The sequence below is a fragment of the Musa acuminata genome, chromosome BXJ2-7 (genome assembly GCF_036884655.1).
Source record: "Musa acuminata AAA Group cultivar baxijiao chromosome BXJ2-7, Cavendish_Baxijiao_AAA, whole genome shotgun sequence".
NCBI lineage: Eukaryota > Viridiplantae > Streptophyta > Magnoliopsida > Zingiberales > Musaceae > Musa > Musa acuminata.
In genome coordinates, this window is record NC_088344.1 from 36,363,251 (window position 1) to 36,390,980 (window position 27,730).

The window sequence follows — 27,730 nt, forward strand, 5'->3', positions numbered from 1 at the left end:
CAATTGATCTACTTATTTAGCATTTCATTTCCATAATTACGGAATGCATATTAAGACCCTTCTGTTGCTATTTTCACGAAGAATCAAATGGAACCTTCAACAGTTCCTACCTGCTTTAAGTCCGTTCTACTGTCTCAGGACATATCAAAAACCTCGTTCTGTAAACGTTATGCCGAGAGCCTGAATGGGCCCAAAGTACTGGCAAGCATATATAAAGCGACATATGCGATGTGTTGAATCGTTTCAGTTACTGGGACTGAAATCAATAGAACAAAAAGATATAGTGGAAGATGCTTATACCTTAAAGATGCAGCTAAATCTGGGGGTGGCCAAATGCATTGCTGTCTTAGAACCACGCAATCATGACCGAGGCAGGCTGGTCCAGTTATTCTCACGAGCGTGGAACCTGAGATTAGATTTGTTTGGTAAACAGAATGTAGATAAACGACTCTGTCATTATCATATCCATTTGGGAACCAAATATTTTAACAGCCTACCGAAATTTGAACATACATCAGATTCAACTGCTAGATGTAATGGGAGAAAAAAGATATAATGAAACCAACTTGGTTCGTGAATGCAGCACAAACACAAACACAAACACATGCACACACACACACACACACCATTGTGCCGAGATGAATGAAAACTGTCATAATTAGTGGGATGCCTTCTGTATATAGAAGAAAGCAAAAACAAAGAAATGGAAAAGGAAAACTACATCAATGAAGCAGCATAAACATTTTGTGGAGTGAACAACTTTTGACTGTGATTCTCAAACACACACTCAAAGTAAAACAAGAGAAAAATATGACAAAAAGACCAATACATGATGAAATTCCAGTAGTTTATATGGAGAATGGCTAATAGCTAGCTGTAAGGCATAAATCACGATACACTCAGAATGACATGAATATTATATACATCCAATTAATCTTTCCACCAACAAAGAGAAATGGGATGATCAACATCTGGAATACAGATTTTGCAAACAACTAAAATTTTATAGTGTCAGCCAATGCAAAAGTTTCAATTGCAAGCAGTAGAGCCACGATAAAATTACTCAATTGCAACCTAAGTGGACAGGATTGAAGTTATGAAAATAATCTCTCTGCTTGCATGATTAAATATATCAAGTCTCCTGAGTCAGGTATTGGAGCCTTGTGCATATATCCACTTAATTTGTTCAAGAATTTTGACCATACTAATTTACAATGGGGTAAAAAAAAAACACTAGATAGATCGTCTTGTGTATCATGTCTTTTGCAAATGGTGAACCATTTGTTTTACGCCAGTATACACCAGTATAGATGGTAAGAGATCAAAGGACTCTAAAAAGAAGATATGGGTTTACGATTCAAGAGTTAAAGAACTAACAAATGAAGAAAACTATCAACGAAAAGGAAATTAATCTGCTTTAGAGTTAAAAAAAGGATACATCAAAAGATCAGAGGTTTAGCTATTTGTCTATCCCAAACAAACGGCAAGCAGTCACCTAGAAATTACCCAAATAAGTCAGCACGAGTGGGGATTACAGGAACAAGATAGTTCCCAAATGGTGAATCAAAACTTCTATAATTTCCAAGGCATCCTTCTTGTTGTGCCTGTGTAACTGCAAATTTCTTGGCCTGCTGAATTTGCAATTGCACTCTGGCTGGTGCTGTTGGGATCTGTATCTAATTAAAAATTATATATTAACGAACAGAAGAAGGAAAGAGAAAAATAAAACTGAAAAAAGAAGCACAAGGTGCAAACACACACAGGGGAACCAGTTGAAGAAGCTGCAGCATTATCTTTTACAGCAAGTGATGGCACATTCCTGCACAAGAAAAAAAGAATAGAAATGAAAATGACCGAGAAGGCAAGCAGAGACAAACAAAAATATGCAGTTTACACTGGAAATGTGTTTTGAAACAGGCCTATGCTCGTGTCTTTGTTAATGTCTTAACACTAACGCAATCCCATTGCCCAGAGATGGAAAAAAAAAAGGACTAGAACCAATCAGTTTTACGATTAAATAGCCTTGAATACAGTTGATATGTTGCAGCTGTAATAGGAAAAAAGAAAACATAGAGGTAGATAGCTCAAGATCATAGTAGTTCAAGATCCAATTGGATTGATCATTTAAAATATAGCAGATTGATAGGTTATAGCAAGTTTTTTTTTTTTGGCAAATGGTAAGTGGTGAAGGCGGGTTTTGATCTTAGAGACTGATAATGACAAAATCTTTACCAACCAAGCTAACTAGCAACTTCAAAAAAACATGTAGCAAGGATTAGAAAGATAATGAAGGTAGCAGAACCGGAGAAGAGCAAAAATAATACATAAAAAAGGAGAAAACAGATGACTAGAAGGAATCCAATGTCAGCAAAAAAAAAGCAACATTCTCAAAATCCACTTACAATCTAGGTTTGAGACAACCAACCCCTATCGCTACTCAAATAAATAATCTCAAAACCTTGGAAACTCTCAAAGTAAATTTAAACAAGACAATTGACTATCCATTTAATGGAAAAGAAACTATAGGTAAAATGAATCCAATACTGTACAACAGCATGTTAGAATTAATGTGAAAGATCCTCCAGAGAATAGAAAAACAGTAACCAGATAATAATGCACAACACTAAAACATAAGCCTAGATTAGAACAGGCCAAGTTTACGGTAATAAATGGGTTTACTTACTGGCAATTTTAAGGTAAATAGTGCTCGGAAGAAAGTTAGCAGTTGTCGAGGTTAAATATTGTTCTTGGTTCTCCCTTAATCTTTATGCAGACTGCCAAATTATGGTCTACAATATACACCCGTAAGAGATTAAGAAGACCAAGCTCATCAAAGACATACACCAGAAACACTGTTTGCAAACGTAGATGATGCCTCTCAATGGCAAAAACCCGAATGATATTTCAAATAGGATTAATATTCAGCTACAACATTTCGATTTTATCATCTTCTAATATGGATCATCTAAGCTTATTCTGGAACAGCAGCATAATTTTTGGATGATTTTTGAAATCAGGCACATAACCAACGGACACAGGCCTAAGATCAACAATATACACTCCCGAAATTTACGAATGAGCCCTGTGAACGAAACCTTTAGACAAGCTCAAATTGGTTGTAATAGAGCATCTATCATCCATCGTGAACCCTCGTATGTTCTAAACATTGCACGTTCCGATGGAAATCTCTGAGATGCTCTCCCAACAGTGAATCTTTCATCCATGTTTCAACAGCGACCAATATAACCTACTTAAAGTTGTGCAGAAAAGTTACCCGAGTATGCCTATTTAGCACAACAAGAACTCTCGACTCTCTCCCGGTAATCACGAGCAGAACAAGAACCCCAGGTCATCCTATTTCGAACCAGATTCATATTCGCGAGACACCGTGAAGTGAAACAGGTACATCACCAGATGAACTAAACAAAGGAAAATTTCCTGGTGCAACGAGAGGGAGATCGGAGAGCAGCGTTACCCTTTCTTCGCCTCGATCCTCCGTTTCTTGGCGACGGAAGCCATGGTCCTGCGCTTCGGGCCGTGTGATGTTGCCCTCTTCTGCGTGGACGAGGTCGGTGGTTAACTGTTGGGCTTGGGCCGGAACGAGAGATCGGAAGGGCGACGTCGGTTATTGACAACCCCGTCAGGCTCTCTAATATAATATTATATGATATAGTATTTTCTATTTCCTAATAATTAATTATACCTAAATAATGATATGATATAATTAGGTCCTCGTTGTTTAAATTGGTCTGCCAGGACACTGCAACTCCAAGCGGTCTGAGGACGCCACCTGTTGCTTCTCACCAACGGTCGGATGAGATATTCGAAATTTGAATATAAGGTCATAAGCTACAAAATCACCAACGGTCGGATCTCGTCACCTCTGCAAGTAGAAATCCAAGACGAAAAAGAAACGAGATTAATGGATTTCTCTACGAATAGTCGCTCACCGAACTCTTGGTATCGCAAGCCGTTCCCTTGTGGTGAATTTCTCGACTTTGATCTCCCCTTTTCATCATTTTCGATTTGCATTTTTTGATGAGCTTGGAATATCATTTGGTTTCAAGGTTCAATAGCTCTTCTTGATGAGGTCCTTTTTTTTTTGGTTGCAGATTCCCAAAGAAGAAGCTCTGGTAAAGGAATGAAAGACGCCGGAGAGACTGACGAAAACAGCAGGCCTTTTTTAGTAGGGAAGGAAGCCAAGAACTTAATGACTACGGCCATGTCTTCGGCTGCGAAGAGGAAGATCTTGTCCGAGAAGAACAACCGCACGATCTTACCGGAGTCCTGTCATGACGCCCGCTTGGGAGCGCAAATGGGCTCGGATCTTTCTTCGAGGTTCTGTCTTTGTGGGGATCGAGATGAAGCCTGCTCTGGTCCTTCCAACCCTGTTTCTTATGATCCGCTGACGAATTACACCTCCCCGAGGCCGCAGTTCCTCCGCTATAACCCGCATAGGCGCCGGCAGATTCTCATGCGCTTCGTGGGAGAGAAGAGGGAGGAAGATTACGGATCGGAAGGCGACTCGAGCCTTTCTTCGGATCCGGAGAAGCTTGATGCCGAAGACTTGCTCCCGGCGCCTTCCAAATCCTTGCAAGAATGCGAGAAAGAAGAAGTTAGCGACGTTGAAGATATCATCATGGGAGAGGAGGAGGAGGAGGTGGTGGTGGTGGATCAGAGGCCTGGGTGGTCTAAATTGGCATGGAAGATGTTCCTAATTGGGATTTTGCTATTCTCTTCTTATTACGTTTCTTCCATGAGCTCAGATTTTGAACATGGAGATGGGGAAGTGAACCGTCGAGCCTGTGATCAGAACACCTTTTCTGGAAACATGATGGTGACTCTGATGGGGCTGTCTAAGGTTTGCTTGGATGTGCCTCACAAAGAATTTACTTGTGGAAACGACGATAACGACAGCAATCTATCAGATTCAGATGGTCTAAGAATGCGACACTTACAAGAGAACAAATCGCTTCATGGAATTGAAGTGGCAACAAGGAAAGATGGAGGATCGATGCTTGAGAATGGAATTGGTACTGAAGATGACTCTGTGGTCGAAGCAATGACTGACGAGGCTGCTGATTCCCAGTTCGCTGGGCAGCACAAATGCAGTCTTTCTCTTCCAGATGAATGGAGCGAGGAGATTCTGGGTGACACTCATCATGTGCCGGCTGTCTCGTCACAAGTTTCAGAGACTCAATTTGCTGATACCACCTCTTCAGATGATCAAGATGAAATTGTGGACCTCCGGGAGGCACCGTGGGCGGAGGGCGGCGCAGAGCTAAATGAATCTTTGTGGCTTCCTCGTTCCCAAATCTTCTCAAGCCTGGTGTCAGACGATCGAAAAATGGACGAGAGTGAAGTCACTGATACAGGGAAGACGGAGTTCAAATGGGACCATAACTTTGTGTTTGCCTCGAAGAATGTTCGTAGGATACTACTATCAATGTCTTTGCTGACGCTTACGCTGAGTACTATCTTGTACAAGTCTTGTCTGAAGCACCAGAAGACCTCAGCGCCAGCATCCACGCCCACCTGTGAGATGAACATTCAGGATGAGGTTATATCTTCCATTAGAGGGAAAGAGGATAAGGTAAGCGATTCAAATGTTTGTCATAAGCCTCTGAGTCACACAAGCAATGAAGGAACAGAGTTAGCTGGTACTCGGCCACCGGTGGTGGAATTGCTTGGGGAGTTCACCATTGTTGGGAGAACTGCCCATCCAACAGGTTCAACCCAAAGATTCAGAGGAAGAGGAGCAGATCCAGTTGAGGAATCAAAGCCAGATCAATATCCAACAGATCCGTCGGAGACTACAGCGATTATGAACAGAAGTCCTGCCGTTCAGAGGTCACTCATTAGGGAACAGGTCAGTTGTCTTCTGTTCTAGCTAAGAAACATCTGTGGAGCTTCAGATTCTCAACTTCTCTATTTTGTGCTGCAGAGTTCTTTAAGGCGCTCAGCCCGAGTCCGTAAACGGGTCACTGCACCATGAGATGAAGTTAACGAGGTTGTTGATGATGCTGATTCTAATGCCAGAAATCAGAAACAGAGCATCTTGTTGTTTCATTTTATGCTTCCTTCCCTAATTTGACTCAAGAATTATCAATTTCCTGTATTGATATTACTGACATGTTGATCCAATAAAGGTTATTTCCCATCAATATATAACTCTGAATGATTCATCGAAGAGTCTTTCGTACTCGTATAGTTGCAGTCATGCTTCTTTTTGTTCTAGTAAGCATCAAAACCTGTGGTTTTGCGCAATCATGGTAGCATCAGCACAGGATGCAATGGAAATTGGGTGATATGAAAATAATTCTAGAAATAATCCTGCTCGGATTACTCCTAAGATTCATAAAACAAAAAAATGATAACAGTGATATCAACAAAACAGAGGAAACGATTCTTGTGATCAAACAAAAGACTGCTGAAAGCCTGTAGTCATCACATCACATGAACAAGGAGGAACTTGGCCATCCTCTTCAAGGGGCGTACTCTTGCTGGTCTTGGGAAAGCTCCTTGCGTAGCTTGTGGGAGAACAACTGGCAAGCATCTCCGCTGAGATCAATGGCTGCAGACAGCGCTATAAAGAGAGCGACGTCCGCCATGCACGATACGTGCTGCACCCCGACTTGAACTGTTGGTTTGCTCACCTTGCCTTGACCTTCCACCGTCGCTGCCATCACGAAGCCACCGGCGAAGGGCCCTGACTTTTCGACGACGCCAGGATCGATGCAGAAGCGGCCACCTTTGCGCATGCTGAGGGACGACTCCACGATGGGGAATCCGCGGTTTGGTCCGGCGTCGGTCATGAGCTCGAACCTGTAGCCCAGGGCGTCGACGGGGCCTTTCTCGCGCCAGGCCTCGAGCCGTCCCCATGGCTTCCAGTCGGTGGCGGACGGGCCGACGGCGCGGAGTATGAGCCATGCGCCGGGGTTGGAGCGCGAGACACGGTCTGAACCGGGGGAGGCCACGAAGGGAGTGACGATGGACGCGGCAGCCACCGGGGATCCCGAGAGGTCATGAATGGTTACAGTCCACCCCTTGCGCTGCTCCCTGCTCTCGTGGTCTCTTTCTCCACCCAGTGAACCAAACCAACATCTTCTCCGGTTGTTTTTGGTTGGCGGTGAGCTGTGGATAATATATGGAGTAGTTTAGTCCAACATATTCCTATTTCATTAATGACTTGAGAGGTCTGGCAAGCATAACAATGGTCGAAATAAGCTCACGTGGTTCGGGTGGTCCGCCGACGGTCAGCGGAGAACCGGCAACTGAACACCGGTTGGCGAACGCAACCGCCGTGGCCAGTCCCACCGCCTCCTTGGATTTGGTACACCACCGGGCTGCACTCCGGCTCGCTCCCGAACTGGAACACGAACCTGGGGTCCGGCTCCGTCCGCACCACCAGGTGGAGCCGCGCCGCCGACAGCCCGCTCCCCATGCTGACCCACCCGCTCTGTATCACCGCCGCCCGCGTGGCAGCCGACTCGAGGTCCACCGCCACTCTGACCCGGCCGAGCAGCCGGCCGGAGCTGAACCCGCACGTGCTCCCTGTCCGGCCCGCGTAGACCGCCACGGTCAGGCTTGCCGGTCTGCCTGACGGCCTCCGCAACGCGGCTGGCTCGATACTGATGACGACCGCGGAGGAGGCAACGGCGCAAGTGGAGGCTGCTGGTTCGATCAAGTTGGTGGTCGACGTCGGGTCGACGGCGAGAGGGAGAGGAGCGGTCTGGGTGGCGGAGGAGGAGGGGCAGTCTTGGAGTTGGACAGTGCAGAAGCATGGGGTGGCGGAGGGGTGGACGCCAGGGCCTGCCGGCTTCGCCACTGACGGTAGCTTCAACGCAAGAGATTCCACGATGAGCCGAACGAATGGGCAGGGATCCATCTCTCTCGCTCGCTCTCTCTCTCTCTCTCTCGTATTAACTTCGCTGTGGTGGATCTTTATAGGAAGCATTCGATTCGTCTTTATACAGAAGACAAGATTGAGTGACTGTCTTCATATTATATGATCCACGTAAAAGCAGATTCATCCTACACGAATCTGGAGTTGTACCAGTTCAAGCAACGTGTCACTCCGATTCATGTAGAGATTGGATTAACTACGCCTTCATGCTGGTGAGATCTCAAGAACACCCACCGATCAGCTCACCTCGGCCATGATCAGCTTAAAGAAAGGAGGCAAAAAGGGAAAGGTGACAAGGAGGAGGATTAGGATGGGCTGGAGATATTGGTTGGTGCGATGCTGTCACCGGACCCAGCGCATGCAGCTGGAACTAGCTGTGTGCAACCCCTTTCCAAGCGAGCATTTGCCACATAGCGACATCAGATGCAGGCAATCTCTTGGCGTCGATATATCCGCTAATCGGCCGCAGAAGGATAATTGGTGGTTGATTTAGATGGAAACTGCTGATTCAGGTGCCTTTAACATACGGCCACGACATCTCACTGGATCCAGCCAATGAGCAGCTCATCGTATCGAGAAACTGGATGGTGAATTCAAATAGATGCTTGCTGTAGATTTCAAGAAACACGACTGTCAATCTTTGGTGTCCTTAGTTTTGGAAGACAGAGGACGGTGGATGCCTGCGTTTTGAAGTGTGGGTGAAGAAACCCCCTGTTGGTAGGATGGGTTGTGCCGCAGCTGCTGCAAACATGTCTGTGTGCAAGACAATGTCGTCAAAGCAACACCGGGAAGGTTGACATCCTATGAAGCTGGAGATCTAAATGTGGCTGCACTCTCTCCTAGTTCAAGCTTGTGGTTCTTGACCTAATGCACTGCTGTGGGCAACAAAAGAAAGCATGATAGATGAGCTGTGAGTGAATTGTCCAACAAGTTCCAGTTCCAGTTATGAACTTGTTTGCATTGATGACCAGTTCTTCCAAGTATTCAATTATATACTTGTTAATGCACCCATATGTACTTGGCACTCAACTCAAAAAAGACTGTGGATCTTCACAATTTGTTGATTATTTTGCAGATGAAATACATGTTCATCACCTGATGTGGTGAGCCTCCTCCTTCAGTCAGGCAAGTCTCCAAACCTAAAAGAGTACTGCACTGTCAGGATCTCTCATCCACCATTAGAGATAGAAGAAGGAACACATCATAGGATTCCTCTGAAACAAATATTTCTAACACACATAAGCCTTTTCTTTCTGCATCAGAACAAGAAGACATACATTGATCACACACACACACACACATATTCTATGCAACCCCTGGATGCATGTATCATAGGATCCTCTGGCCAAGGATAGAATTTACCCTCTACTACCTTCCAAATTTTAGGTCTACTCTTGGGTGCCTTTCAACTCGACCTTGCATGGAAGCCCAAGGACAACATGACTGTTTGCAGGACTAGAATAAGAGTTGGAGGCATGTGGCTGTCTTAGATATCCAACTCATCTCCACGTGTAACCCAGATCTCCTGGCTTGACCAGTCTCCTCCATCTCCGGTGATCTTTATCCCTCCGAGGAGAGGGTGTCGGCTGATCATTGCAGCTCCAACGCATGTTACCAGTGATGGTATCCTCGATGGACATGTGCATCCCAACAATTCACGTGGAAGTGCAAGAAATATGTACGTCTAGAATAAGTGTATTACAAGGAAAAGGAATGTTAATTGGAGTCATTATGAAGGAAAAAATACTATGAAAATTAGGATTTGGATGAATGTTTTGGGTGCTCATGGCCTCTTTGGGATGTCTTGAAAGCATGTTATATTAGGTTAAAAAAAATAAATATTTTTTTTAATTTATATGAAATTTATGCATAACTTAAAAAATAAATGTTAATCTCACGTTATAAAAATTTTAATCTTCTCGATAAATATAGGTGAAAAATGTCAAGCTATATTAATCTTTATGTGAAGTATATTATTTGATAATTGAACTTGAGTTTTTTTTGTTGTTTGGAGTTATTCACTCCCCCCACAACAAAATATATTGAATATTTATACCCATTATATTATTTTTAAAAATTATAATGAGATTTAGGTAGGAGGTCTTTTAAGATTTGAATTGAGATAATTATAACTCAAATGGGTATTAGTTGATTTTTATATTTGTGTTATTTAATGTTAAAAAGTAGGTGAGTTGGCTTTTTCATCGTGCGCTAATTATATATTATCTTCTATACTTAGTTATATTTAATATCTTAATTTTTATATTTTAAAAAATTATATTGAGATTTGTATATTTATGAAAGTAAAATATTTAATTATATTACTTCAATAAAGTTTTTTTCTCTTAATTTTTTTATTTTGTATAGAAATTTTATTGTTTCACTTTAATAAGTATTGAAATCCCAGTATAATTTTTGAAGACGAATAATTAATTACATAAAAATAATATATAATTAATCCTGACATTAACGATTAAACTAAGGTGGATCAACGTACATAAGACATTTAGAGTCCCCGATAGGGATAGAACAAATAGGTCAATCTCATCCCAATCGAGTCACACTTCGTGGATGCACGATGCTTATCAGAATTTGGACGAACAAGAAGATAACCCCATCAAAATTGATTATGTCTAATAAAAGGTCAAACTAGTTCCATTACCTACTCCCATCTTTTATCTGCATCGCAAATAATGCATGATGATCTGTGAATCTCCTGTCATTTTATAAGGAGGTTATTGCAAGTGACATTAACATAGTCGCTCTCCGTGATATCATCATCTTCTGTTCATTAGTTTCCTGCCTTGCAGTCGCAATCACATCCGTCTAAAGATGCGGCGTCTTCCTCTCCGGCCGCTGCTTAAAGACCGTGTCAGAAGGCAGCTACCACGAAATCATTCTACTACTCGGTTACGAATTCAGACTCCCATACAGTGGACGCTACCATAAAACCATTGACTTTGACATCGGTGTCCTGTCACGCATGTGAATGGCCAGATCAGCAACCCCATTTCTTGCTGCTTTACTCTGTAACAGCTGCAGCTGTTAAGCATCCAATGCTTCAATCGTTTCAGGTGGAACCCGCACGCTTTATGTACACGTGTATCATGCTTAGTTTCTCGGCTCTGCCGAAGCGTGTCCGCAGGAAGCCAGCAATCCAAAGAGCTGGTGAGGAAGGGCTTGGTCGAAGTCCACGGTCAGGTCATCTACCAACCTCTTCTACAAAAGCAGGAGATGGCCGGCCATCTGATTTCGCGCATTGGGTGGTGTTGGCTCGTGGAGTATGGCCTTTTGGTTCTTCCTTCTTCTGGCGATCGCGTCTCTGAGCACAGTTCACGCACAGCTTCCTACTACCGACGGTGATCCAGCTTCTCCTGAATCTTAATCTGATATTGATGTTGTTTCTTCCTATTTATTCTCAGTAGTTCTCTAGCATATGATGGCATATACGTTTCCAGATGATTTTATCATGCATTTAGGCAGTAGCTGATCCTTGATTCACGTCAGTTTTGATGCCTCCCTCAAATGTCGTATGATTCACGACACTTCCTTGAAAACGATTTCGGCAATCTCTTGGCAAATGTTCACTAACGATCACAGTGGGCAATCTTCATTCTATCATCATCTTTTGCAGGATACGTAAGTATCGACTGTGGCATCAGCAGCAACACAAATTACACCGACGAAACCACCAGCATACCATACGTATCAGACGACGGGTTCATCGACACAGGGACGGACCACACCATCGCCACCAACTACGCAGGCTCCTCGCTCGAGAAACAACTACAGACTCTTCGAAGCTTCCCAAATGGATCTCGGAATTGCTACGCACTGACGGTGACGCCGGATCAGAAGTACTTGGTGAGAGCCTCCTTCATGTACGGGAGCTACGACGGCCTGAACGGAGCGAGCCCCAGCAATCCCCTCCTCTTCGACCTTCACCTTGGCGTCAACCTTTGGACGACCGTCAACATCACCAAGGCATCCGATGTTCATCGGGCAGAGGCCATTTTTGTTGCTTCTGCTGATTCCGCATCGGTCTGCTTGGTAAAGACTGGCTCTGCAACTCCCTTCATATCTGCACTGGAGCTGCGGCCGCTCAAGAACGCCATCTATTCTTACGCCAATGCTACGCAAAATCTGGTCCTGTCCTTGCGAATTAACCTGGCACCGACCACGAATCACTTGTTGAGGTGAGCTGAAGCATCACAGCTGCTGATCACCAAAATATTTCTGTTTTCTTTCAAATTACTCATAGAATTTGATTTGATTTGATTTGATTATATTTTTAAAATATATTTTTACTATATTACAGCATTTTTTTGATATTATCAAAAATTACTATAACGTTGTAAAAATATTATAAGACCGAATTATAGGAAAAGGAAAGAGAAAGAAAAGGGAAAGTGTATGTCTTTGGGTATTTTTGATATTAGGTAAAAAAAATAAAAAGAGGAGTTTTTTTATAATATATTTGTTCTCACAAATTTTGATATAACAAATTTATTTTTATTTAAATATTAAAATATTTCCATTAATATTCATAACAAATGTATTTTTATTTAAATATTAAAATATTTCCATTAAGTTTTTAGATTTTATAAGAATATATATATATAATAAGATAATTTATTTTAAATAAAAAAAAAGAATATTACGAGAAAGAGAGCTAACCGTACGATATACTTGTGATGCGGTGATGATCAACAGATATCCGTTCGACCGCTACGATCGCATCTGGCTGCCCTTCGTTGCTTCGGCCGGTTGGACCTCCCTATCTACCAACCTCACTGTAAAGAACTTCGCCAAGGATCAATTCGAGGCTCCGTCGGCTGTCATGCAAACGGCGGCAGTGCCCGTTAACTCCAGCATGTTGGAATTCTACTGGGACTTTGTGGGTTCGGGCGCCCCCGTTAACGAGTTCTACGCCAACCTCCACTTCTCGGAGCTTCTCCCGAACACCTCGAGGGCGTTCAACGTTTACCTCAATGGCGACAAGTGGTACGCTAACTATACCCCGCCCTACCTCATGTCCGATGCCATATACAGCACCACCCCCCTGACTCCCAGTCTGCGGTATAATTGGGCTCTCAACTCATCGGGCCTGTCCACGCTTCCTCCAATCCTCAACGCGCTCGAAGTCTACGCGCCGATGTTTTTCAAGAACATGCCGACCGACTCTGACGACGGTACGTTAGGATATTTCTTATTTCCTTTTTCTTGAGCTGCACATCATGATAATTATCATTTCCATGACATTATATATTGTCAGCACAAGTAGAGGGCAAATTCGCCAATAGAATTTCTTCGAACAAATGCTCGAGCAGGGTCGAAATATGATGTTGATTTACAAGTGGTAAACTGATCTTAAAATTTAATATTCCCTTTTCTGATGTCGGTTTCAAGCTCCCGTGTCTTGTTAATCATCAGAGAATTCTCATCTTCTTGGTTCAAAACCTGTTTGATCTAAATTTGGCTTTCTTGAATAGGCTTCTGATTACTGACATCAACTGACCAGTTCATGAACCTTAAATTTGTCAGCCACTCACAGGTTGGCTTTTCTAATGCTTATTAGTCGGGCTATTGCATTTTAGGCCTTTGGACCATATTTAATCTAACAGGAGAGCCATTAATCTTAGATTGTAAGAAAATTATGAATAATGGGAATTGCTCATAAAATGCCTTCGTACCATATTATAACATTACCTTTTTTGTCATACTCGCTGCAAGTTTAATTTTTGAGGATTCATGAGTGTTCTGAGATGATCTTACTAAAGCAGGACAGGGTTAACAAAACGGATGTCAGGTAGATGTAGATGATGAAAGAATACTTGATCCTACCATTCTATAAGATCATGTGTTTGGTTTGCAATCATCGTTAGTAATAGATCATGTGGTTTAGTGAATAATCTTTTACAGAATCCTGTGTTTGAAATGGATGCATTGCAGAATACATAGAATAATATGTTTGTTTAGAGGCTATGATTATAATATGAAAAACAGAGTCTACTTAAAAGTACATCCTGAAGAAATAAAATTGTTACATACTGAAAACATTATGAGATATACATGCTTTGAGATATTTGAGACCTCGATGTTCATAATCATGTGAAAGTTTATTTCATGTTTTCTTGCACTAAATCTGCTATTCAAATTACACTTTAGTAATTATTTTATTGAACAAATGATATGTCACTACGCTTAGTGATTTTGGCTTGGTTTCTAATAATTTTGGAATCAGTTGATGCCATTATCAATATCAGGGTACAATATCAACTGAAGAGAAACTGGATGGGTGATCCATGTTCCCCAAAAGAATATGCTTGGGATGGCTTGAAGTGCAGCTATGATCTCAATTCACCAAGGATCACAGATGTGTGAGTATCCAGCGTAAAGATGAAGAGAATTGCAATGATGTGAAGATCATGTTTATAAGAAAATTCTTGAGCACTGTCTAAAAGACCAAAATGTTTTGCAGAAACCTGTCGGCAAGTGCATTGACTGGCCCTATTTCCTCTTCTTTTGCCAAGCTCACAGCAATCAAGTACCTGTAAGTGCTGGTAGCTTTGTTTATTCTTGATCTGGTCTCTCATTTGGTTCTGGCATAAGAAAATTGGACTAGGAATTTTTGAACCACTTAGAAATTCTATGTTAAGAAGTTAATTTACATTTTAATTTGGCTAAAATCTCATTGAAGTGTTTGATTAAAGAGGTGATTCCAGAATAATCTGTGTAAATGACATATTTGACCAAAGATACTACATAGGAATGCTATAAATTTGACACTTATGTGAATCTTTACTATAATCAACTTTTACTTTAGAGGAAAAAATTAGTTGTTGCATGACTGTCCATTTGTCATGACTTGTATTAAGTTGGCTAGTGTAATGGAACATTGATACTATGAGATGCATTATTTTCTCTTGGTCTCTATTTGAGGTGGAAATCAGTGATCACATACGTATGTGGCTTTCCAAATCAGTAATGACTAATGTATGTGACTTTCCATGTCAGTGACTTGTCATATAACAACCTAACAGGATCCTTGCCAGATGTTCTGGGAAATTTGCCATCGCTTCAAGTCCTGTAAGAATTGCTACTCTTTATATTCAGATTTGCAATGAAAAGGAAAATTGACCCGCTAACTTTTGGTTTCCTTCTACAGGAATTTGGCAGGCAACAATCTTACTGGGCCAATTCCTGCTTCTCTACTAAAAAGATCACAGCAAGGGTTGCTGATACTTAGGTCTGTTTCTTTTGTTATCCTACGTATGAAGTTATAGAGGCATCTGTCATAGAGTTATTATTAATTTTTTTGGAGCAAAAAATGAGGTTTAATATAGAGTGTAAGGGTGGTGATGGTAATAACTGATTTTTTGTTTTTTTTTGCTTTGGGGTTCACCTTGTTCTCTTTTTTCAATGCCACTGCACCTAAAATATGTCCTTCGGTCTAAAACTGCAATCTCTAGTAATAATGCAACAGTTTATTTCATTTAAACTTTTTTCTGAAGAAGAAACATAGACTAATTGCTAACCAATACTAATATCAAGTTAATAATTCTACTGTAGAACTGAAGGCAATCAAAATTTATGCGCCAGTGGAAATTCATGTGAGATAAAGGCGGACACAGAATCAAAAAAGAAGAAGATTGCAACACCTATTATCGTGATTATTTGTCTAGTTCCTGCGGTGCTATTTCTTGTGGCTATATTTATCTTCTGTCGTATGAGAAAATCAAAAGGTAAGTGCTTGCTGCAGCAAATTATAACTGCCCATTCATGTCTTTGATGCATACTAGCTCAGATATTTGCAAGCATTAGCTACTTAATCACTCCCATACGACCTACAATTTATAATTATCATGTTTTATTTGAAAGGGTCAGCAAATATCTTGGTACAGCCAGAGAAGGAAAGATTGTCCAACTTAGTAAAGGGTCATCAAGATAATCCTTTGCAACTTGATAATCGACAGTTTACGTACACGGAGGTGTTGAGAATAACCAACAACTTTGAAAGAACTCTTGGCAAGGGTGGATTTGGCACTGTGTACCATGGATATTTGGAAGATGGTACTCAAGTCGCGGTCAAGACACGCTCTCAATCATCTTCGCAGGGAACCAAAGAGTTTCTAGCTGAGGTAACTATTTCAACCCTAACAGATTATAGATCTTAAATTTACAAGATGTCTTTCAGTTAACCGTAATATGTTTTTGAAGGGATTAGTTAGTTTAATTTGTAACTGGAGTATGGTCTGCAAACTCAAATATGCACTAGAATGTTAGTTAACTAGTGCACTTCTCCGATGGAAATATACTCTTCAATACAGGTGATGCTTTGTTTTGTAGCAGGCAGTGAATCTTGGTACTTTCTTGATAATTTATTCGTCATATTGTGTGATTTTCTAGAGCCCATTAATACAAGGCAGGTTTTCAACATTGAGCATATTGCTTTTCCATTATTGAGGGTCAGCTTCTTTTAAGATCTGCATTTGACAATTCTGGTTTTGTTTGCAGGTGCAGCACCTGATAAGGATTCATCACAAAAGTCTAGTTTCTTTGGTTGGCTACTGCATGGATGGAGATCATCTGGCTCTCGTCTATGAGTACATGTCTCAAGGAACACTGCTGGATTATATTAGAGGTTATGAATCGTGCATCTCGTTGTTGAATTTGCATCCTGAAATTGGAATTTCGCACATTAGATTCCTGATGTTTCTATAAAGAATAGGATTTCTGTTTGGTTCATTTTCATAGCAGATTTTGAGTGAAACATAAGCAAATTATAGGTTAGCATATCAACCTTATGCATCTTGCAGTTTGAGAAAAGGTAAATTGGCCATTTATTTCATTTTTTAGATCCATTTTTCTTTGAGGAAAAGTAAGATCATTTGATTTTACTATACTAGCCTGTGGTTATAGAAGGTTTCATCAACATGATGGCATGGACCGTGGGAAATGGTGACATTTTGATTATTTTCTTGTTTCAGTTTTCTTTGGTTACAGTTATAGAAGATCATCTGTAGAATTCTTATATGACAAATTGACACAAAATTTGTTCTTTGGCAGAAAGTGATGTTGCCTCCTCATACTTTGTAAGTCATAATAAAGCAACTTAAAAACTTATATCTTAAACTAAAAGGAAAATTCACATAAAGTGAAAGTTCTACTCAAGAAGAAATCCTGATGGTGATTATATGACATCCTATCCACTTTAGAACCTGATGAAACTATGTAAAAGACCTTGCTAAGCTAGTGCACCCTTGCTGCTTTCCACAATCAAATGCAGCAATTTTCACATTTGACGCACAGCAATTTCTTATGCCTTGATTACTAGAAAGGCATCACTACTGTCTTGAGCATCAAACTGACAACTGTAACAGGAATTAAGCACTCTGTATTACATAATTTTCAGTAAACTTCCAGTGAACTGATGAAAGCGTTATTGTAATCGTCTTCTTCGACAGGTAAAACTCGCAATGCCAGTGCTTTTAGTTGGGGAAAACGTCTCCAGATCGCAATTGAAGCTGCACAAGGTTTGGTAGCAAATTAGCAACGCACAATATTAAGCTGTTTGTGTATCTCTTCATTTTACATTAGCAGTTTTCCATGACGTGCAGGTCTAGAATATTTGCACAAGGGATGCAAACCACCACTAATACATAGGGATGTGAAGACTGCAAATATCCTTTTGAGTGAACAGCTAGAGGCAAAGATTGCAGATTTTGGACTGTCCAAGGCTATCCAAAATGATGTTACTAATGTGCCCACGGCAGTGGTTGGCACACCCGGATACCTTGATCCAGAGTACGTAACAAACTGTTTCATTATTCTTTTTATTTTGGCCCATATAGATATATATGTCACTAAAATTTATCACTAAGAACAGGAAGAATGTTTCTCATCCGTATGGCTAAACTTATGTGATTATGAGTCCAAATTAGATTTTTGACTTCTGAGAGCATGCTATTTTGTGAAGAGGAATTAGTAAGAGATTTAACTTAACTTTATACCGCATCTTGCTATGGAAAAAATAAGATAAAGTAACCTCAGTCAGCTGGCCTGATGCTTCTTAAAGCTAGACTTAAATGTGCTCTAAATAGAGGCAGTATACTTGTGTTACATAGAGCACAGATTGGTGTACCTCAGTCGACTTACCATACTGTCATGAATAAACTGCATTAAATTATCTTTCAATTATTGTTATCCCCGGTGCATAATCCTATTTGTTTTCTTAGTAAGAAGTATTTTTCTTCCGAAAAGACTCGGTGTAACATATATAGTGAACCATGACAGTGAGGCTAATTCTGATATTCTTTGGTGCTTGTTCAGTTATTACATCTCCGGCCAACTCAGTGAGAAGAGTGACGTGTACGGATTTGGGGTGATCCTGTTGGAGCTCATCACAGCTGAGCCGCCAATTCTTATAGGCAGACAGAATGCTCATATAGTTCAGCGGGTGCGCGAAAGGCTTGCCAACGGGAATATCGAGGATGTCATCGATTCCAAGCTGCAGGGGGAGTACGACGTGAATTCGGTGTGGAAGGTTGCTGATATAGCATTTAGGTGCACGGCACAAGCCTCCCACCAGAGACCCACCATGACGGAAGTTGTAGCGGAGCTGAAGGAGAGCTTGGCACTGGAATGTCCTCGTGATACCATGGGCAATAGTAACATCTACGCAGAAACCAACGAGGCGAGCCAGAATACCGCTATGGAAATAGAACGATTTGTGGAGTTCTCTCCATCAGCAAGATAGAACCATGCGCTGTGTGGGATGATGGATACTTCTACGTTCAATCGAGTTCTAATTTTGTCTTAGAGACTGATATGTACTATAATGTTGTGCTTTGATGAGTGTACGGTAAACAATAAGCTAAATAAGTTCTGGGTGAATCTTGGATGTGCGTGGTTCGAATTGTGCAGCGAGCAAATCTGAATCGTTCCCGAATCGAAAGAATCCGGTTCGATTTTAGTTTTTGATTTTGGAAAACCGGAACGTTGGTTCCGAAACCATGGTGAAGGCTACTGTGCCCTGTCGATACGCTGTGTTTTGTGTACAGTGCAGGTTGATCCTTGTGGATAATAATACTCTGTCCAAATCCAACTGCCACCAAAAACCCAAGTCAAAAGACTCCTGGGTCCGCTACAAAGATTTGCGTCCCACGCCGCCTCTCGGTCGGCTCGCCCGCCGTCGTCGCCCCGCGGCCATCTACTCTTCTACGCCGCCCCGTAAGCTTTCTGCCTTCGTCTTCTTCCTCCTATCTCTCTCTCTCTCTCTCTCTCTCTCTCTCTCTCTCCCTTCGGCTTCGCCCACCTTTACTTCTCAAACATAAGAATGCAATTCATAATCCTTGAGCTAGCCTGTCGGATTTGACATTCTCCGGGAGAGGCATTGTCTCATGCGTGGCATGCATGACTGACATTGACACAAATGGCTTAGGAAGAATCTGCAGGGCATGTTTCGTGCATTGTCCTACAACGACAGCCATCAGACCAGCGGATAACGGTAAGAGATATACTAAACGTCCGTTGACCACCCCCAAGTCAGAAGGTCATTTCGTAGAGGTCTCGTTCTTCTTCACTGGCTACGATGCAACGATGCACGAATCTTAATGCCCGTCACGCTTCTTGAGAATAAACCACGGCCCAGATTATGTCAACGTATCAGACTTTGTCGAGAACACCGTCATCTTACGATCTCAAATTCTCAACTATATTTCTTGCTAATTGAACAGTCTTGCATACGCTCGGTGGACTTTATTATTCACAGAAGAAATCTGGCATGACAAGTAATCTAATACATGTAGCTGGAAGCAGATGTTATTAATCATGCATCCACGTACCAAAAGAACGAAGTATATGTATGAAGTATAATATACCTTCGTTCCCTTAACGTGGTTTCCTTCTTCTTCTTCGTGGGATGGAGGAGTTGACCCAGAACGAAGTATTAAGTACGAAGTCGTCTCCCTCTGCCAAAAGCTGACCGAGGGATCATCTCAGCTTGGGGACGAGAGGGATGGCTCTTTGGTTCTTTCTTCTGCTGGAGATAGCAGTACTCGTCACAGTTCATGGCCAGGACAGTCAAGGTGATCCATCTCTTTGTCTAAAGCTAATCATAAAGATGTTTGCATTGTCATTTTGAATCCTTAATTTATGGTTTCCTCGATATTGTTATGGTTATGATGCTATGCAGGTTGTGATCATATAATCGCTAGCTGTTAGTGTAAACAACCTTAAGCCGTAGCCTCGGGGCCGACGCGGCTTGGTTCGGGTCCGGATGATGGGGGATCTTTCTGAGACGACCCTTGACACTGCTGAGGAGGTCAATTGCGGGGGTCCGATTGGGACGGGGTCACCGCTCCCTCCGGGAGTGAGCTCCTCACCTGGGCGTTCGGGAAAGGCACTCCGCCCTCGTACCTGCACACTGGTCGGGTCGGAAGAGCTCGGCCCGACCCCTCCGACGATCAAGTCAGTGGCCAATCATAGGGGGTTTTTCTCCTTCCTTTTTTCTCGGAGCGCGAGGGTCTTTATAGTGATGGTTATCATTGCCTGATGTGCCCACTTGCAGGGAGTAGGATCGTGCTCCTGCTAGCGTCTAACATCGTCGTTGATGTGGCATGTAGAACCGAGCCTGAGCAGGATGTTAATGAGCCTTGGTCGGCGTTCCGGTCCGTATTGACCAGGTGCTGTCAGGTTAACAGAGGCGTGAGGCATCATCTGGGGCAGGTGACGTTAGCCCGAGTCTTATCGCCATTATTACCCTCATCATATTCCTCCTCCCCCCCCCCCCCCCCCCCCCTCCCCCCCGAAGGAAGCTATGCGTCGGTTATTGCAAGAGGGGGGTCCGAGGCATGGCTTCAGCTCTAAGAAACTATCCTTGTTGGGCGGTTGCCGGTTCGTTACCAGGGGTGCGGGGATTGTGGAGTTCGGTGACAGAGGGTCAGATGTGCAGTGGTGGCCCTAGGTTGTGTGCGGCTGAGGAGTGTGGCTCAAGCGGGCAGGCCGCGCAAAGGTAATGGTCTTGGGCAACACGCAACCGAGGAGCACGACTCAAGCGGGCAGGCCGTGCAGAGTGTGGTCTCAGGCGTCACGCAGCCGAGGAGCACGACTTAGGCGGGCAGGCCACACAGAGTGTGGTCTTGGGCAGCACTCAGCCGAGGAGCACGACTCAGGCGGGAAGGCCGTGCAGAGATTGGTCTCGGGCAGCATGCAGCCGAGGAGCACGACTCAGGCGGGCAGGCCACGCAGAGAGTGGTATCGGACGACATGCAGCCGAGGAGCACTGTTAGGATCAAGTGCACTAGGGGGGGGGGGGGTGAATTAGTGCAGCGGAAAACCTTCTGCGATTAAAATCGAAAACTGCGTTCGTTCGATAAAAGTGATTTTCGTAAGAAAGTCGATTCGTAAATCACTTCAACTTTTGACTAGGAGAGATGCAACAAAGATATAAACGCAGTTTGCAGTTATGATGGAAATCAGAATATAAGTGCAAACTGAAATACGACGTTCGTACGATAAAAGCGATTTCGGTATAAAAGCTGATTCGTAAACCACTTTAACTTGAGATAAGGCGAGATGCAGTTAAAGCAAAGATATAAAGGCAGTTTGCAGTTATAATGGAAATCAGAACGTAAGCGCAAACTGAAATACAACATTCGTACGATAAAATTGATTTGCGTCTTAAACGTCAATTCGGAAAGCACTGAACTTTGAAACACGTTCGTAAAAACACAGAAGGCAGTAAGCTATTGAGGAGGTTTGTAGTAAAGATAAAACGCTCAAAGTAAATGCAAACCGAGATTTAGAGTGGTTCGGTCAATCTTGACCTACTCCACTTTTGGCTTCCTCCACCGACGAGGTCACCGACGTCAACTAGAGGCCTTCCTTCAATAGGCGAAGGCCAACCACTCTTTTACAGTTTCACTCCTTTTGACGGGCTTAGGAGACAACCCTTACAGAATTTTCTCTCCTCTCTTTACAACTCAGAACTTGGAAGAAAAGAGAGAGAAGAACTTTTGGCCTTTACAACAATTTTGAGCTCTAAAAATCATAGAACAAGATCAGGATTTCGGTGTAAGTTCATTGCCCTTTCGGTGCTGAATGGGTGGGGTATTTATAGGCCCCAACCCAGTTCAAATTTGGAGCTCAAAATTGTCAATTCTCGGAATTCCGGGATCAGGCGGTTGCACCTCCTGACTGAGGCGGTTGCACCGCATGGCAGAGCTCGAAGACTAAGCCTCTGGGCGGTGCCACCTCTGTCAGGGGCGGTTGCACCTCCTGCCAGAGCTCGAAAACTGAGCTCAGACGGTGCCACCGCCTGACTTAGGCGGTTGCACCTCTTGCCAGAGCTCGAAGACCGAGCTCAAGCGGTGCTACCTCCTATCAGGGGAGGTTGCACCGCCCAATCTCGCTCGGAGACTGAGCCCAGGCGGTGCCACCTCCTGGATGGGGCGGTTGCACCGCCTAGTCTTGCTCGGAGACTTAGCCCAGGCGGTGCCACCTCCTGGCTTGGGCGGTTGCACCTCCCAGCAGAAATCAGGGTCTGATTGGGTTGATACATTCGGCCCAATTTGGGTTTTTCAGGGGCCCAATTGCCCCAATATTAATTTAATGGGATCACCTCCCATTTCCAACTTAATCATTGTGCTAACTACGATATTTCCTAAGACATTTACTGCAACTTGCTCCGGTGCGTCAATCGCTTCTTCCGGCGAGCTTCCGGCGAACTTCCGTTGATCATCCGATGAACCCTCGGTGATGCTCCTGCGGACTTCCGGCAAACTCCTGGGCTTGCGACGATCCACTTGGCGAGTTCCGATGAGCTTCTTTGGCAAGCTTATGGACTTCTCGGATTTGTTCCCGCAGAACCTCCGACGACTGTCCAAAATTCCGTCGAACTCTCGAACTCCCAACGTGATCATTGTCTTGACTCCGGCGCAATTCCTGCTGCATGTCTTACTTTCATCGTAGTTAATCCTGCACACTTAAAACAAAACTTCGATCGAGACAATTAATCCTAAGCAATTAACCAAGTTGTCTGGCATGTCATTGGTCCCTCGACGCTTCGTCCGATTCTTCGGCGCATCGTCCTTTCCTGCAGCCTATTGCCCAATCGGCCAGTTGACTCCGCAACTCCGATATCCTTGGCACAATACCCGCTCTTCTTGGCCCGATGCCCGAGTCCACGACCCGAAGCCTTCTGTCGATACGTCGACCGATCCACCGACCCGACGTCCAATCTTCTGACATGTTCCCCCGGCACAACATGATTTTCCTGCTTTAATTGTCTCATACTGATCGAGGCATCCTGTGTCACTCAAAACGCAGATTAAATCATAAACATATATTAAGTAGTTTCATCATCAAAATACGAGATTCAACAAGCACGACTCAAGCGGGTAGGCCGCGCAGAGAGTGGTCTCAAGCGGCATGCAACCGAGGAGCACGACTCAGGCAGGCAGGCCGCGCAGAGAGTGGTCTCGAGCAGCATGCAGCTGAGGAGCACGACTCAGGCGGGCAGGCCGCGCAGAGGATGGTCTCGGGTAGCATGCAGCCGAGGGACGATTTGGTTAGAATCAATCAGGATAGTGATGCGCGGACGTGAGCATAGTGATGCGCGGACTTGGTTAGAATCAATCAGGATAGTGATGCAGCTGGCGGGTCCTTTCCTCCCTGTGCAGAAGTCTAAGGGACAGTCACTTTAGGGGGTCGCCGATTTTCGAGATTGAGAAGGCCAGCGCTTTCAACATCCGCACCGCGCGCCCGTTAGCTGCCACGTCAAGCCACATTTATGGTGAAGCGACATTCAGTGTGCCTGATGTAACGTGCTTTAGGAGAGGAAGGGTCACCGTTTTGGCGGGATTTGGTCTATAAGTTGCGTTCAGTCGGCCTCCTACACGTCTCCTTACTTGCGTTTGCTCAGTCGCTCCTTCAGGCCTTACTGCTTCATCCGAATCGGCTGCCTTGCTTCTTGTCCCTAAGGTCAGTAAGGATGGCTTCCCCTCCTCTTTCGCCTTCCCCCTCCGGTAATGTCGGAGAGAGGACATTGCCGCCGAGCCCCCACTCGTCATCCGACGAAAAGGCTGCTCGGGCTCTGGAATCCTTAATGTGGCCGCACGACCTTGATTCGATCGTGAGCGAGTCATCGCTCAGCTACCTCCAGGGCCGTTATGGAATCCCGGAGGAGTTTACGCTTATTGCCCCCGAGCCATGGCAATGGGCGTACGACCCTATCCCGAAGGGTTTTGCCTTAACCTTAGATGCCTTTGAGGCCGGGTTGCGCCTCCCACTGCATCCCGTCATTACTTCTTGTATTTCGTGGTGGCGTATTCCCCATCACCGATGGCACCAAGCTCCTGACGCTACCTGGTGGTGTTCTTAGGGGAGTGCCACTATGCCAATATCGTCCCGACCCGATCCCTCTTCCTTTCCTGCTTCCACCTTTCCAAGGGGTCGAGGGGTTACTACCTGTCTACCCGACCAGGTTTCCGGGTTAGCGGGACTCTTTCCAGTAATAAGGGATGGAAGGGGTGTTTCTTTTTTATCTGTTGTCTGGGGGACTTGGACTTTGGGCTCCGATGGGCGACGCGCGCGATCAACAACATCGCCCCGGCCCTGTACGACGAGGAGCGCAGGGAGCCATCCGGAAGATGCCCGAGGCATGGTTGGTCGAGGCGGGTCTTAGCCCGGCGCCTCGAGGTACGCCGGTAGTGGGTAGCATTTAGGGTTTTCTCAAGGTTTTGTATTTTTGGCGTTCTGATCAACGTGGGTGTTCCTTATGCAGAGATGGTGAATCATGCCGCCGAGGGGGGGGGGGGGGGGGGGGGGTGGGGGGCATTCTTCATTGGGCGCATCGCAGCGTCATGCTGTCGGGCCAAGGGTTGGTTCAAAAGAGGCATCGGTGGTGCTTGAGGCAGACCGTCCTCGGAAGAAAGCTAAGACCGTCAGCCAGAGGACTCTAGATCTGCCGGTCGCTCGACCGAGTGAGGTTGCTATTGAACCGGGCGCGCGCGATCGGCGACGAGACTTCGATCAGGGCGAGGCCGGCCCGAGCAACGAGGGGACTGGGAAGGCGCCACGGGCACCTTCCATCCGTGACCTGTGTCGCCTCCCTTCGGGGGCGCGGGATGAACCTTACCAGGCTTGCGTGATGGGCGAGCTTTCGGAGGGCAAACCCTCCGACCCGCTGGTGGCCCGGTGGGTAGGCCTAACCCGCGGGTCCCGGATATGGGGTGATGGTGAGGCTGTGGCCACGTTCGTCCGAGGCAGACTTCATCCCGACATGGCTCGGGAGTTGTACACCATGCCCTCCGAGGTCTTGCTTAGCAAATCTGCCAAGTCGCTGCTGTGGGTAAGTGCCACATCATCCGATCTCATACTCGGTCGGTTCTTTTCCTGACTCTTCTCTTTTGCAGGGCTACCATTACACCACGGCATTGATGGACCGCACGCGGGACGTGGGTCGAGCCCTCGGCGTTTTGTGCGACCGCAACGTTGAGCTATGGAGGCAGATCGAGGAGGACTGTGCTGGAGCGGCTCCGGAGGCGATCGCAGCGACCAAGCAGCGCGCCTCGGAGATGGAGGCGGAAGTGACGCACCTCTCATTTGATGCAGCGGCAGTCGAGCAGCGTACCTCGGCATTGGAGACGGAGGTCCTATGCCTCAAATCTGAGGCGAAGGCGGCCGAAGAGCAAAAACACAGGGCTCCAAGCGCTCCTAAGGGTGGAACGGACCGAGGTGCGCTTGGCCCGAAACGAGGCGGTTGTCCTTACTCAAAGGCTGGAGGAGGCGTTTGCCAAGGCAAAGGGGGCCACCGAGGCCCTGGTTGCCGAGACGAAACAGCGGCCGGAGAAGGATAAGAGGTTGATCGAGGACTACAAATAGTCCTCGGGGTTTCAACTCGGCCTTGTCTGGTCGGGGCAGGTGACCTATGAATATGGGTACCGAATTGCCCTGGCCCGATTCAAGGCACATCACCTGGGGCTGGAAATCGAGGAAGATCCCTTCGCTTCTTTCCCCGAGGACCGGGACGTCGATATGCCAGACGAGGTGTCTTTTGACGATAGCGCCGAGGCCCCCAAAGAAAAGGGTAGACTATTGTAAATGACTTAAGGGGTTGGTTGATCGACGCTGTAATTCGTATGGATCTGTAACCAAATTTTTGTTTAAAGAAATCTTTGTTCAGACTTTTGTTTTGTCTATTGCTCTCTTGATCATACGAAAAACTTCCTAAGATTTTGCACATTCCATGTTCTTGGCAAAGCGAGACCCTGCATGTTTGCGAGCCGATACGTGCTTCCCAATTGGGGGCAAGTTTGTCGCGTTCTCGGGTCGGGTCGTTGACTTCAACCTTGCGAAGGACCAGGTCGCCTAACTTAATTGGTCGGGGCCGTACCTTACGGTTATAGATTCTAGCGACAGTTCTTTTGTAAGAGAGGTCTTTCAAGTGCGTGTCAGCACGTAGCTCCTCGAGCAGATCGATGTCGGCTCGTAGTCCTAGGGCCGATATCGTTTCATCGTGGTTCTCTGTCCGAGGGGTAGGGAAAACTTCCTCGGGGGGTAGGACGGCCTCGGTTCCGAAGGAGAGGTTGTAGGGGAATTCTCTAGTTGCGGTTTTGGGAGTGGTTCGCAGGGACCATAGGATACTCGAGAGCTCGTCCACCCAAGCCGATCGGGCTGTGGACACTCTCCTTCTGAGCCTGTCCAGAATAGATCGGTTGGTCACCTCAGCCAGCCCATTCGTTTGGGGGTGAGCCACCGAGCTGAACCTTAGCTGAATCCCGTAGTTCGCGCAGAACTCCCGGAACCTCGTGCTGGCGAACTGGGATCCGTTGTCCGTGATGATGGTTCTGGGCAAGCCGAACCAAGTCACAATATTTTTCCAGATGAACTTTTTCACTTGTCATTCTGTGATCGTTGTTAGTGGTTCAGCCTCGACCCACTTGGTGAAGTAATCTATTCCCATGACGATATATCTCCGTTGCCCCAAGGCTGGTGGGAAAGGGCCGAGGAGGTCCAATCCCCATTGTGTGAATGGCCACGCATAGTCAATGGGGGCGAGCGGAATCGCAGGCTGCCGGGACGTTCGGGCGTGCCTTTGGCATGGGCCGCACCGTTGTACGTAAGATCTTACGTCTCGGGACATGGTGGGCCAATAGTATCCTTGGTGAAGTATTTTGTAAGCCAAGGTCCGTCCGGCAATGTGCTCCCCGCAAATCCCCTCATGGACCTCGATCAGGACCATCCTAGCCTCCTCGAGCCCGAGGCACCGCAGCAGAGGATGCGAGAAGGACCGCTTGTAGAGCCGTTCGTTCGCCTCGGAGTACCATGCCTGTGTCCGACGGATGCGCCAAGCCGCAGCCTCGTCGGCAGGAAGGATCCCGTCGCTCTTGAAGAGCAGCATCTCCTGTACCCATGTTGCACGCACGTCGGTTGAAGATACAGCCGAGACCGAGATGACGCGAAAGGGGAGTTCTTCAATCTCGGACTGGGTTTTGGAGTCCGATCTTGAGGCCAGCTTAGCCAGCTCATCGGCTCGCTCGTTCTGACTCCTTAGCACCCTAGATACTATAAAGCGAGAGAAATTGGAGGCTAGGCTTTTTACCTTCGCCAGGTATTTTGCCATGGTTGGTTCCCTGGCTACGTATCCGCCGCTGAGTTGCTCGGCCACCAACTGCGAATCGGTGAGGATGTGGACGACACTCACCTGCATCTCGAGGGCTAGTATGAGTCCTGCTAGGAGCGCATCATACTCGGCCTCGTAATTGGCTACTCGAAACCTGAAGCAGAGGGAGCGTTCGAGCGAACGTCCATCGGGGGCAG

General features: G+C 45.3%; 4 protein-coding genes across 6 annotated transcripts; 2 read left to right on the plus strand and 2 right to left on the minus strand.

Moving 5' to 3' along the window:
• Positions 1–78: 78 nt before the first annotated feature.
• Positions 79–3,623, minus strand: LOC135585447 (uncharacterized). 3 transcript variants are annotated; one of them, XM_065118646.1, is made up of 4 exons: positions 3,476–3,623; positions 1,762–1,819; positions 1,507–1,670; positions 79–406 (listed from the first exon to the last, which is right to left on the minus strand). In XM_065118646.1, the coding sequence occupies exons 1-4, from the start codon at positions 3,517–3,519 to the stop codon at positions 361–363; spliced, it is 312 nt and encodes a 103-aa protein (XP_064974718.1). In that variant the 5' UTR covers positions 3,520–3,623; the 3' UTR covers positions 79–360. The 3 variants fall into 3 exon arrangements, with proteins under 3 accessions (XP_064974718.1, XP_064974717.1, XP_064974719.1); XM_065118645.1 differs by having other exon boundaries at positions 1,507–1,676; XM_065118647.1 differs by having other exon boundaries at positions 1,496–1,676.
• Positions 3,624–3,856: 233 nt separating this feature from the next.
• LOC103992781 (uncharacterized) lies at positions 3,857–6,192 on the plus strand. Its single transcript, XM_009412623.3, has 3 exons — positions 3,857–3,983; positions 4,113–5,869; positions 5,945–6,192. The coding sequence occupies exons 1-3, from the start codon at positions 3,923–3,925 to the stop codon at positions 5,993–5,995; spliced, it is 1,869 nt and encodes a 622-aa protein (XP_009410898.3). The 5' UTR covers positions 3,857–3,922; the 3' UTR covers positions 5,996–6,192.
• A 127-nt stretch (positions 6,193–6,319) lies between these two features.
• LOC103992782 (uncharacterized) lies at positions 6,320–8,086 on the minus strand. Its single transcript, XM_009412624.3, has 2 exons — positions 7,233–8,086; positions 6,320–7,134 (listed from the first exon to the last, which is right to left on the minus strand). The coding sequence occupies exons 1-2, from the start codon at positions 7,955–7,957 to the stop codon at positions 6,486–6,488; spliced, it is 1,374 nt and encodes a 457-aa protein (XP_009410899.1). The 5' UTR covers positions 7,958–8,086; the 3' UTR covers positions 6,320–6,485.
• A 3,073-nt stretch (positions 8,087–11,159) lies between these two features.
• On the plus strand, positions 11,160–18,802 carry LOC103992783 (putative leucine-rich repeat receptor-like protein kinase At2g19210). Its single transcript, XM_065118651.1, has 13 exons — positions 11,160–11,265; positions 11,541–12,102; positions 12,620–13,098; positions 14,151–14,286; positions 14,388–14,459; positions 14,924–14,995; positions 15,075–15,155; positions 15,479–15,651; positions 15,788–16,047; positions 16,424–16,550; positions 17,374–17,442; positions 17,527–17,713; positions 18,239–18,802. Exons 1-13 carry the CDS (start codon positions 11,190–11,192, stop codon positions 18,663–18,665), a joined length of 2,721 nt encoding a protein of 906 aa, XP_064974723.1. The 5' UTR covers positions 11,160–11,189; the 3' UTR covers positions 18,666–18,802.
• Positions 18,803–27,730: the final 8,928 nt, after the last annotated feature.